This window comes from Bufo bufo, chromosome 8 (genome assembly GCF_905171765.1).
Source record: "Bufo bufo chromosome 8, aBufBuf1.1, whole genome shotgun sequence".
In the NCBI taxonomy this organism is placed as follows: Eukaryota; Metazoa; Chordata; class Amphibia; order Anura; family Bufonidae; genus Bufo; species Bufo bufo.
Genome location: NC_053396.1, coordinates 20437911 through 20450782, shown reverse-complemented (window position 1 = coordinate 20450782; position 12872 = coordinate 20437911). Strand labels below are relative to the sequence as shown.

Below are 12872 nucleotides of genomic sequence, written 5' to 3'. Positions count from 1 at the left end.
AGTGCCCAAATCTGCTATGACTTTATGGCCCGTGGGGGCCCAACCTCTGGGACCCCTACCGATCCTGGTGTAGAGCTGCGCAACCTTCACTGTGTTTCCCTGTATAGTGTGGCCCCATTCAAGAGAATGGGACCAGTTTCACTTACCTGCATTGCCAGGAGTGGGATATGTCCTGCTGCATACCCTTGTGTTACCTGCATATGGGTGCCCCGATCACCCACCGTGAGGTGGACAGCAAGGTGGCCCCACTGAAAAGAATGGGGCCAGATGCACTTACCTGCACCACCAAGTGGCCAGGAGTGGGATATGTAAAGCGAAATATACCCCCTGGGGTCCTGCTGCATATCCTTGTGTACCTGCATATGGGTGCCCCGATCACCCACCGTGAGGTGAACTGCAAGGTGGCCCCACTGAAAAGAATGGGGCCAGATGCACTTACCTGCACCACCAAGTGGCCAGGAGTGGGATATGTAAAGCGAAATATACCCCCTGGGGTCCTGCTGCATATCCTTGTGTACCTGCATATAGGTGCCCCGATCACCCACCGTGAGGTGAACTGCAAGGTGGCCCCACTGAAAAGAATGGGGCCAGCTGCATTTAACTGACCAGGGTGGCCAGGAGTGGGATATGTAACGAGAATCACCCACATAAAATTCTACAATCAATAAGTGTCCAACCCGAAAGACTCCCCTCAGGTGGATGGTCCCACTCTAGTGTCACAGGACCTGTATTCTGCTTTTGTGTCACCTACTGACTTAGGCCTATTGCACACGACCGTATGGCTTTTTCAGTGTTTTGCGATCCGTTTTTCACGGATCCGTTGTTCCGTTTTTTGTTTCCGTTGTGTTTCCGTTTCTGTTCCGTTTTTCCGTTCCGTTTTTCCGTATGGCATATACAGTATACAGTAATTACATATATAAAATTGGGCTGGGCATAACATTTTCAATAGATGGTTCAGCAAAAAACGGAACGGAAACGGAAGACATACGGATGCATTTCCGTATGTGTTCCGTTTTTTTGCGGACCCATTGACTTGAATGGAGCCACGGACTGTGATTTGCGGGCAATAATAGGACATGTTCTATGTTAAAACGGAACGGAAAAACGGAAATACGGAAACGGAATGCATACGGAGTACATTCCGTTTTTTTTGCGGAACCATTGAAATGAATGGTTCCGTATACGGAACGCAAAAAAACGTCCAGTAAACGGGAAAAAAAAACGTCCGTGTGCAATAGGCCTTAAGAATTTTATGGGGTTGGGAGATTCTCCTTACGTGTCCCACATAGCCCTGCAGCCCCTGGATCACTGTGGGGGGTCCCCAAGGTCAGACCCCCAGTGATAACAAAGGCATATGACAGCAATTTCCCTTTAAAGAAATTTTGGCTAAAATATCCACATCTCTGTACTTTCATGCAGGAGAGGCCATGACTTCAGGTTTTTTTTCAACCAAGCATTTGGTTATTTTTGAGATGTTGGACGCGATACGTAAATCACCTTCATGTGGTTCTATAGATTCAACAGAATTAATCAAAAAAAATAAAGACGCATACAAACAAGGAGCCGCGTGCGTTCCCCGGTGATTTACACGTTACGGTCACTGGGTTTCCAAATACACTTCCAAAAATGTGAGGTCCCCTTTCCTGACTGCTTATCAAGGGATGAATGAGTTTCTGAAGGAAAGGCATATTTTTCCATGTGGTTAACTTCAGAGTCAAGGTAATAAATTCCAACCAAGGCTCGAGGTACAATCTCCTGACAATATTTTTTTTAGCCTTATTATTGAGTTCCCTACTAAAGAGCAGGTCATTTTTGAAGACTGACATTTACGGTATATACAAACGTTCCTTATAGAAGTCCTGAGTCGGTGTGAGCGAGTGCAATAGATTAACCTCTATCCTAAGCGAAGCGTTAAAGGGAACCTATCACCATGAAAATGCTGAATATTCTGCAGACAGCAGGTTATAGAGCAGGAGGAGCTGAGCAGATTGATATATAATTTTATGGGAAAATATCCAGTAGAACTTAAAATATATTCATCTATATCCATGCTCATTCTGGAGTTTGAAGTCCAGGAGGCGGTCCTATCCTATGACTGTGTATACAGAGATAGGACCGCCTCCTGGACTTTAATGTCTAGAAAGAGCAGAGATCTAAATGTATAAATTATAAGTTCTACTAAATATTTTCCTGTAAAACTATATATTAACCTGCTCAGCATCTCCTGCTCTATAACATGCGGCCTTCAGCTCAGACACCATGTTCGATGTGACAGGTTGCCTTTAAATCAAATATTTTCAAACAAAATCCATGCTGTCCACTGTGCCGCAACCGAACCTTGTCTAAAGCCAGCCAAACATGAGACACTTGTCCACCAAGCGCTCGTACGGCTGACTTGCCTGCCACTACAACTTCCTCCATACAAAGCCGGCTGAGCATGCATGTGTTTTGAACAAGTAGAGGGGAGATTATGCTGTTGACAGACACCTCACCCTGAACCAAAGGGTCAGGCATGTTGAAGTCCTATTGCCAGATCAATTCGATTTTTACTAAATTCATGCCTCAGGGCGCTAGGACTATAAATATTTTAACCTATCGTACTGGACTTAAAGACTCTTACAACTTGTTTGTTGGTGGAAAACTGCCAACAGAATATAAATTAAAAGGACTTTGGAGAAAACTATGACCGCTTACTTCCAAACAGGCATGCCCGGGGCTACATGGAATAATGCCTACTGCCTTGTGCACTCAAGGCGGATACCAGGCTTCCTTGATTAAAATACTTGGTATTTTATGATGGAAACACACAGGCTATAAACACCTCCTCCGCTCGGAGGAATAACGCTCAAGCGTAGTGTGGGCGAAATAAAATTAATTCAAGTAGAGCTTAATAAATAATGAACCAACTCTGTAAACTGAGCTCTTTACAACAGCGCCTGGAACGCACACCGACAAATAGTGGTAGCGGGACACGACATTCAGAGAGGGTACTTACAATAAATCCAGGGACACCAGCAGGACCCGGGGGACCCAACTCTCCCTATAATGGAGATAAAACATAACTTTGTCAAGTATTCGGCAAAATCGAAAAAAATACATTAACTATGTCTTGCGCGTTATTCAGACCCTTAGGCTACATCCAACATGGCCGGTGAGCCGCCGTGCGGACCTCAAACAGCTGGTCTGCAAAACGCGGGCACTGGCCGCGTGAACTCTGCATTGCGGACCCACTGATTTAGCGAACCGCAAGATACAGCGAAAAATAAGACATGTCCTATCTTTTGGAAGCCCACGGAAGCCCACGGAAACCCAAGCTAGCTCTTCGTGGGTTTCCGGATCTGTGCTGCAAACGATAGGATATGTCCTGTATTTCTCCGTATCTTGGGGTCTGCACTGTGATGTGGAGTTGGCACCACGGCCATGTGAATGTAGCCTTAGACCTACAGTTTTACGGTAATTCCCAGTGAAACACATTTATGGTATCTATGAAACGGAATGGAAGCAACCATTTACATTCAGTATTTATTATCTGAACTACTTGTATCTAGATATTTACTGCATTCTCCAAGGGCAAAAGGTAGTCCAGGTCAAGGGGGAAAATCAGAAGCTGGAGGAGAGATGGACTTCCTCCATCTGCTATACCACCATGGGGCTCATGTGTTCTAAGGGTCTTTTTGCATGAGAAAATTATCATGGACAAACGCTTGTATGAATGCTTGTTACAGATAACTGTCCCTGGTAAGGGTGCCACCGATTGCCTGATTTATGCCAGGAGCTCAAAGATCCCGAGCGGCGCCAGGAGCTATTGAATACAATGAATTTACCATCTTTTAGGCGTAAAACTATTCCAGACGAGGATTGGGGTCGTTTTTACTACAGGCGCATGGACTGCAGGCTGCCTGGGCCTCGTCATAAATTAGACGCTTTCTCCGCCAGTGCAAGGAGGAAGCAAAAACCAGTGTAAAACACCAGTAAACGACCCCCAGTAAGCTATCCTGCATTGTATTCAGGGTCTCTGTCACTGGCTTATTCTGTCCTCAGATAGGGCGGCATAAGACAAATTCCCTTACGGCATATCAACAGAATGTGCCGTAAATTTTCGAAAGCAGCAGGTCCCACCTCTGGACCCCGTTCCTATCTCTAGAACAGCGCCCCGTATCATACCGCTGGGAAAGGAGAGGCGGCCACACGTGCACAACTCTCTCCATTCATTTCTCTGGGACTTTCGAAAATAGCTGAGTAAAAGGGCTCATTCAGACGACTGTCCGCAAATTTGCAAAAGATGGATAACGGCCGCGTGTACGCCAACCCTATGATAGAGATGCCTATTCTTGTCTGCAATTGTGGACAAGAATAGGACATGCTCTCTTTTTTTGAGCAACAGAAGTACGGCGTACTGTCCGCATCTTTTGCAGCCCTATTGAAATGAATGTGAACACATAAATACGGTCGTGTAAATGAGCCCTAAGCACGATTGGCTATTGGTCCATAGAAGTGAATGGAGAGCACAGTGCGTGTATGGCCACCTTTCCCTTCCCTGCAGAGCGAGGCAGTGCCCCGTTCGTCCCACCAGTACTATGGATTTGCCATAGTTGTCCAGCCGCGTAACCCCTTAAAGAGCCTATTAATTTGCTCAAACTCATTAAGCACTTTCAGCGTACATTCACACACAGTGGAAAAATCCTGCTGTGGATCTGGTTGCAAATCCAAAAGAATTTACGCAGCAATATCCGCGTGTTGACTGCGCTGCCCATTCACCGCTATTTTCACCCTGTACACTGAAAGGGTGAAATACACAGTGAAAATCTGCAGCTTTTTCCTAAAATAATGCAAATTCAAGTCACCAATATTTAATCTAATTTAAATCCTATTTTCTCTTGATCATCATTCCACAAAATAGCGGCCTCCACCATGACCCGGTGGACAGAGTTAGGGTCCATTCACACGTCCGTTGTTTCTTTCCTGATCTGTTCCGTTTTTTGCTGAACAGATCTGGACCAGATCTGGACCCATTCATTTTCAATGGGTCCTGGAAAAAAACGGACAGCTCAATGTCTGATTTTTTTCAGGACCCATTGAAAATGAATGGGTCCAGATCTGTTCAGCAAAAAATGGAACAGATCAGGAAAGAAACAACGGACGTGTGAATGGACCCTTAAACGTCCCATACTGCATATTTTTCTCCACGTGTCCAACCCGATTCCAAATTCTTTTTTGGAGTGGAGATACGGCTTCATTTGCTTATACTGTGGATCAGGAATATTTATGTGCTTTTCCTCATGCAATGCGTGAGTAAGAACATTCCTGATGGCCGGATCCCATTTAATAGCCTCCTGCAAAACATTAAACACCTCGCTTCATCACAATGGCCCTTGTGTTGTACTACAAAATTACTCACGGGGTTGCCATCAAGTCCTGGGGGACCTCGCTCTCCAAAGTCACCAGGGAAGCCCTTTAAAAAGAAAAAGGAAGGGAGAAGAATAAAAACATATAGGATCTTGGCAACAATCCTCATCTATCGCATACCGTCATACAAAAAGAAGAATGAGCATCGCACAGCAGGATGACATGCAATAGAGGTAACGGAGGCAGTAACTGGACAGAAACGTGGTAATGACCTGAGCTCTGAATACACAGGCCACAGAAAAGCAGTGCGTATAGACTAGAATGTGACAAAAGGGGTGATGATTGAAACTAGTTCATGTTTTCAATCATCACCCCCTTTTGGTAAACGATGAGCATGATCTACAGTTTCTGGGGAAAAAAGGCACCGTAGCTCTCTACAGAATACATTAAAGGGGCACCCAGTTTTGATTGGTAGGGGTTTGAGTGCCGAGACCCCCACCAATCGCTAGAACAAGGAGAGAAGGGCTCAAATACAGGAGATGGACTCAATAAGAAAGTCTATCAATTCTGTCTCTTGCAGCGCGGAGAGAAAGCGCGCTATGTGAGTGCGTCTCCCTCTTCGTTCTAGCAGTCGGTAGGGGTCTCAGGATGATTAGCCCTTATTCCGTCTTTCTAGATCTCCTATGACGTGTCTTTCTAGAAGCTGAACTAATCCACAGACATCGTCACTCTATCAGTAAACCTGGATACAGATGTGTGCTCGCATGATTGATCGCTTTCTTTTCCCGATTTGGAGTGCCAACAGATGCGTTGTTTGGAACGGCTGCTTCCATACAGTTTTCATGCACACAGCCAAGCATTACAAAGCAAAACCCGAGCGTGGACATTTGCTCTGGATAGACCCTTTTCCGTGGAGAACAGGGGGTCATAATAAACCTGATGGCACTTGTCATGAGAAGCAAAGACTGCCCAGGATATTGAATTGCCATGGGTTTGTGCAGGCGAAAACCACAGGTGCAACACACCTGGCGCCCATACCTAACGCTATGCCAGTCTTTGGCGTAAAAAAGTCATAAGGGCCCTTTTTTGAGACTTTTCAAAAGCCTGTGCGACGGGCATTTTTACGCCGGCCTCACCACTCTCTGGCGAGGGAGTGACAGGGGGCCGGATGGGCTGTCGGGCCCAACACATTTACCAATTCGGATTGGAAAGAGAACTTCTCCGGTCAAGGGCTGGTGCACGGACTGCCGGAGGTGAGCATCTGATTTGCCTGGTCATAAATCAGGCGAATCCTCTGGCAGGGCAGAGGGGAAACAAAGACTGGTATAAAAAGCCAGTTGTAGACAACCCCCATTCGGCACTGAAATCCGAGGTGTATTCGGAGTTCCACTGATCATAAATGGGAATCTGCACTGCTACTGGATTTCAAAACCAAGACAAGAACGGACATGATCTTTCTCTCCAGAAGTTGTCTGCGAATGGATTTTCTCAGATGACGGGTTATCCGCAGTGGGACAAATGACGGTCACCTTCAGTTTAGAACATAGTCAATAACAGTCTGCCATCCGCACAATCCCAATCAAGTCCGTGTGTTATAGCCGTCTCTCAAATAAGTCATCGTTCAGAGATTCCAGCACAGAGCAGCCCTCCAGATCCTCTACTTCCCCGCCACATCCCCATCGACTGCAATGAGATCCAGCGGTGATCTGGCCGATCTCCGGCATCAATGCTAAGTTTCAGCCGTCACGAGAACCGTTGCACGCAGCGGGGTTTTTTTTTGCCCGGAATGTGTGCTGGATCGGGGAGATGTGAACGCAGCGTTAGGGCTCTTTCAGATGTTCCGACAGATAATGGCAGGCAGCGTTCCGATCTCTGCCGGACCCCATTATAGTCAATGGGGTCTGTGGGGAAGGCAGTAGTATCCGGAGAACTCCGGCAGGCGGTTCTCTACAGGAAAATCCTGCCACAAGCGTGAACCTAGCCTCGGACTAGTATATGCCATCCGATGAGGAGTAATACATGACATCTAGCCACATGTTATACAGAACATTCATGGAAATTACTGGGGAAAAAAACAAACATTTTCCATTTCATTCCAACTGCTGGAGAATCTAAGCTTTTCCCGATGATAAATATGTATTACTTGCAGACCTCAAATCACTAATGCCAGGGTTTACTTTTCTTGGAGAACCATACGTATAAGAAATAAATAAAAGTTTCATTTAACCGCGGGAAGACGCCCTAAGATCCTATGTAATGTCATCAAGTCATCCAGTTTCAGGAGGCCACATCAGTTTTCTGTCCCCACGTTAGGATTTGCACCATTGGACCCTTCAATTTGTCACATGTAATTGTAATTGAACCACAATAATTAAGGCTCCGTTCGCACTGGCGCCATGCTTTCCTTTTGTAATGAGAACTACAGCGCAGTGTCGGATCTGTCGCGGTAACAATACCGATGCAGGTGTGAACAGAACCTTAGAAAGAAGCCAAGTGTGTTGTTCCTATGGTGAGGCTCACCCCCGAAATTCTCTTTTATGGCTTGCGATTTCCAGTTACTTGTTCGTGCAGTCTGTTATTCATTTTTCTGATGTCTGAAAACCTGTTAAACAATGCCGAGGCTCACGGTGCCAAAAAACTTCCATGGACCGGTTTGTAAAGATCAAGGCAAGTTAGTAATAGGAACAAGGCCATAGTTGTTTCATATTTAGAGGGAGTCTGTCACCAGGAAACTCACTGTTAATCCAGGCTTGCTGCCGTACGGGGCTGACTGTAATGACGCCTTTCCCTTGCTTCATCCTGGAGAAAAAAAGTACTTCTAATCCATATGCAAATGAGCAGTTAAGTGCACTAAGGGCGGGCCAAAAGCACTCTGTGCACCCTTACTCCTCCTTCCGTTGCCTCGCTTCTCCTTCTTGACAGGACCAGTGGAGACGACTATGCAGTAGTATGAATTTAGAAGCAGGGATGAATGACTGAAAGGTGTCTGGGTCACTAATGAGATCACTACACCGCCACTAAAGCCTGTATTACGCTGGCCGATTTGACGCTCGTTAGCGATCATCTTGCACTGTATTACTGCCACGAGCAAACATCGGGCAATCCAAATCTTTTGACATGGTAAAAAAAATTATCGTTTGCAGGCGGCAGATCGTGGTGTCAAATCACGATCTGCCGCCAGCAAAAACCACTATACCTCCCCTTGTCGGGAGGGAACGCTTCACTCCCGATAATCGTCTGCCACATCGGACTGTGTAATACAGCCTTAGGGCTCATGCCGTGTGCCGGCCAGGCCCATGCTGCGGACTGCAAACTGCAGTCTGCAATGCATAGGCACCGACCGTAGGGCCGCCGCATGCGGTCGCGGACCCTTTCACTTGAATAGGCACTACTTTTTTGCGGTGCGGGGGCACAAACAGAAACACCACGGAAGCGCTCCGTAGTGCTTCCGTGGGGTTCCGTACTGGACCCTCCGGATTGTGGACCCATTCAAATGCAAAAACGGCCAGGGCCTGTATATTGCGGACCCGCTGTTTGCGGGCCGTAATATGGGCCCGGCCGGCACACGAGGAGCTGCTGAGCATGTCGGTCCACCACTGAATGCAGGAGAAGGTGGACCAGAAGAGGAGAAACAGTGGCACTACCAGCGACGAAAAAGGTAATGTATTTAAAAAATAAAAAACTAACAATATTCTTATTGCATTCATTAAAAAGCTTGTTCTCCCCTCCGGTCAGTAGGGGGCTCTAGACTAAAATTTGGAAAAGTTTGTGGCTGTCTAGATAGGAGGATATACAAGTCTGCTCATCTGCGCTATTTGGTTATATTCCAGGGTGCGGTCAAATTTTTTTATTTTTTTTTGCTGGCAAAGTTTTTCTGCAATTCCCGCAATTTTGGCCACATCATGTAAATACAAACTTTATAGTGCTGGCCACTTCAATCAGGATAATAATCAGTTTATTTATCAGACTCTCAACTGGACTCAAAAAACCTCTCGGTCGACATGGAGGGAATGCTGGGGAACTGTTGGATAGCAGCCGGTTTCCAAGGATTTCGTTAAAGGGGCTCTCTCACTTCAGCAAATGGCATTTATTATGTAGACAAAGTTTATGGGGTGTTAAGGCGGCACTGGTGGACTCCCACTGATCACATACAGAAGACCTATCCAGAGGATAACCCTTTCACAGAGAATCACAGAAAACCCTTTTAATACAAGGCACTTACTAATGTATTGTGATTGTCCATACTGCCTCCTTTGCTGGCTAGATCCATTTTTCCATCACATTATACACTGCTCGTTTCCAGGGAGTATGACCACCCTGCAATCCATCAGTGGAGGCCACGCTTGTACACTATAGGAAAAAAGTGCTGGCCCCTTTGGTGGCCTAGTTAATGTTTCCATCACATTATACACTGCTCATTTCCAGAGGTTACGACCACCCTGTATAATTCCGCAGCGGTGGTCGTGCTCGCACACTATAGCAAAAGGCTCTGTACGCTCCCACGGTCCCGGCCACCAGAGAGGCGCTGCAGGCACGACCACCACTGCTGGATTACAGGGTGGTCATAACCTCTGGAGATGAGCAGTGTATAATGTGATGAAAAATGAATCGAACCAGCAAAGGAAGCAATATGGACAATCGCAATACATTAGTAAGTGTCTTGTATTAACTTTCTCTACATGATAAATGCTGATCATTTGCTGAAGTGAGAGGACCCCTTTAAGAACGATAATACAGACCAGTGGTCTCCAACTCGTCTCCCAAAACTACTACTAACACAAGTCTGTGTTCGATTGAACATGCTGCGAGATGTAGTTTTGCAACAGACTGGGGGCCAGAGGTTAAAGGGGTATTCCGGTTACTTCAAGTTATCCCCGATCTAGAGTAACGCTGTACTCGGCAATCTCCGGAACTCCCATAAAAATGTATGGAGCGGCTAATGTCCAACTGGCCGCTACGTTTGTTTCAGGGGGTCTGCAGGGAGTACGGATCATGGGGGTCCCAGCGGTAGGACCCCCATCGATCTAGATCACTATTAGTCCTATCCTAATAATGCAGAAAAAAAAAATCAAAATAAGAATGCAGACCCTGACCTAAAACTGACGGGTATATGCTAGTAAAAAGTGGGGGTACAGGGACGCCTCGTCTCCTCAACCGGCAGAGGCTGAAAGAGTTCAAAATAGACGGATGGAAAATGGGAAGCGGCCAAAACGCTGCTTTTCCCGGCCCCTCACACCCTCTATCCCAGTGTCCTGGAAGGCTGGGAGCTGGCTTGTAACACACATATGTAATACAGACAGAAACCTTCTTTGTTTTAGGAAAGAGGTAATTACAAACCCCCCCCCCCCCCACCCCCCAAAAAAAAAAAATGGAGACTTGTAGCTTTAACACCTTAAACGTTAAGGTATAAAATAATCTCGTAACCCTTCGCGCTCCAGTGGATGTATACTATATAGTATAGTAAAGAACCGCCCAAAGAATTGACCAAAATCTGTAATCCGCACGGCAAATCGATTTCCGCTCTGAACAAACCAAAAAAAAAAAAAAGTGTACATGATATTTGTGTGTAATCTGCATCACGGGCAGGTAGCCTGAGGCTAGTGTCACACCTGCGGCCGCTAGAATTTGCCGGATACAACTGGAATGCCCGTCGGCCCCATTAATTGTAATGGTGTCTGGCGGAGGTCTGGCAAAAATGCTGAGAATTGGCCGGGCAGAAAGCGCTGCCCGCTGTGGTTTGTATCCGGCCGATTCCCTGTGTTGCAGGTGTGGATTGGCCCCGGTGTCATCCAGCGGGGGCTAATCTTCGGCTTTTCCTTGCGGAATCTGAGAAGTTAAATAACGCGCTGCCTACTTCTGCAGTAGATTTTATACGGAGCCGCGGAACCGAACACATGGCGTGCTGTCCACATCTTTTGCGGCCCCGTAGAAATGAACAAGGTCCGCACCCATTATGCAAAATTGTGGAACAGATGCAGACTCATTCATATGAATGAGCCCCAACAAACCCTGGACCTCACCTGGATCCAGAGATCTCCCCGTTCATTGCTCTGCTGGATTTATTTTAAGCTGGCAGCTTAGGGGGGGTCTGTCCTTTCTCAGTGGGGGTCTCCTTTCTACTGCAGCTGGTGGCAGTTAGAACAATGGAACTGAGCACGTGCGGCCATCTCAGTAAGCAGGACAGAGAAATGAGAAAAAAGAGTAACAGCAGGTGGCGCTGTGCAGATAGATTATATTGAATAGCTCAGTGGCCATAGTACGTTTTTAATTACATGCAATGACAAAAGTATTCAGACCCAGGTGCTGGCTTGAAAAATGTAAACCGTTTTTGGTGGGACATCCCCTTTAAGGTGCGGGGGGGATAGAGCTGTGCAATCCTATTACTAAAGCCCTCAGTCTGCCACCTTACAAAGGGTGATTAGACTCATCAGACCGGAGGAGTACAATCATCAGGGGGACAGAAACACAGGTGGCTGTGTCTTGTCTAAAAGACCGCCATGTTTACATAGAGGGTACCGCGCCAGGCGGAGTGTCTCCTTTTCCATTCAACTGTCAGATCTGACAAGTATTTCAGGGCGGATTCCGGTCAAAACAGATGATGATCCCCACCCTGTACACGTGAACAGGGTTTCTGCAAACCAGTCCACGTGCCATGGAAAATTTTCAAATGGATATTTCTCGATGCTGTGGGAAAAATCTGCTGCAGAAATAAGTAACGCGCTATTTAACTTCTCAGATTCCGCAAGGAAAAGCCGAAGATTAGCCCCCCGCTGAACGACACCGGGGCCAATCCTGGTGAGGATATGCTGCCCACCTGCAACACGTCCGCGGCAAAGGTCCAAGTCAGCTTCAGATTTCTGATGTACAAACACAGGCGGCTACTTTCATATCTGCGTCATTGTGATCCGGGAGAGAACACGCCGAATCGGCCGGATACAAACCGCAGCGTGCAGCGCATTTTTGCCATATTGCGGCCGGATCTCCGCCAGACACCATTACAATTAATGGGATTGGTGGGCATTCCAGTTGCATCCGGCAGTGCCGGATCCGGAGAATTCCATCAGGCTGTTCTCTGCCGGAACACGATGCAGATTACACGCAAATATCAAGTACCCTTTTTTTTTTTTGTTCAGAGACAGATTTTGAAATCCACAGCAGGTCAATTCTTTGGGCGGTTCTTTTGCGGATTTCACCCATTTCAATGCAAGGGTGAGAGCTGCAGCTAAACCGGATCAAATCTGAACCAAAAACAGCAAGTAAAACATGCAGGTTTTGGTGAAAAACACACGGAAATCTGTGCAGATTTTCTGTTAGTTAGGGATCATTCACACGACCGTATGATTGGGTCTGCATCCCTTTCGCAGTTTTGCGGAACAGGTGTGGACCCATTCATTTCAATGGGGCGGCAAAAAACCCACACACAGCACACCTTGTGCTGTCCGCATCCGTAGTTCTGTTCCGCGGCCCCGCGGAGGTTACTGATGCCGGATCTGTGATAATGACCCCTCAGCTCTTATGTTACAGGA

General features: G+C 46.7%; 1 protein-coding gene across 1 annotated transcript in view; it reads right to left on the bottom strand.

Moving 5' to 3' along the window:
- The window catches only part of COL27A1 (collagen type XXVII alpha 1 chain), a 282597-nt gene that overhangs the window by 156331 nt on the left and 113394 nt on the right, over positions 1-12872 (bottom strand). Inside the window, exons 13-14 of the mRNA XM_040404975.1 lie at positions 5399-5452; positions 2996-3040 (exon numbers count right to left, since the gene is read on the bottom strand). Of these exons, the coding sequence (XP_040260909.1) occupies positions 2996-3040; positions 5399-5452 (99 nt within the window). The remainder of the gene's footprint in view (positions 1-2995; positions 3041-5398; positions 5453-12872) is intronic.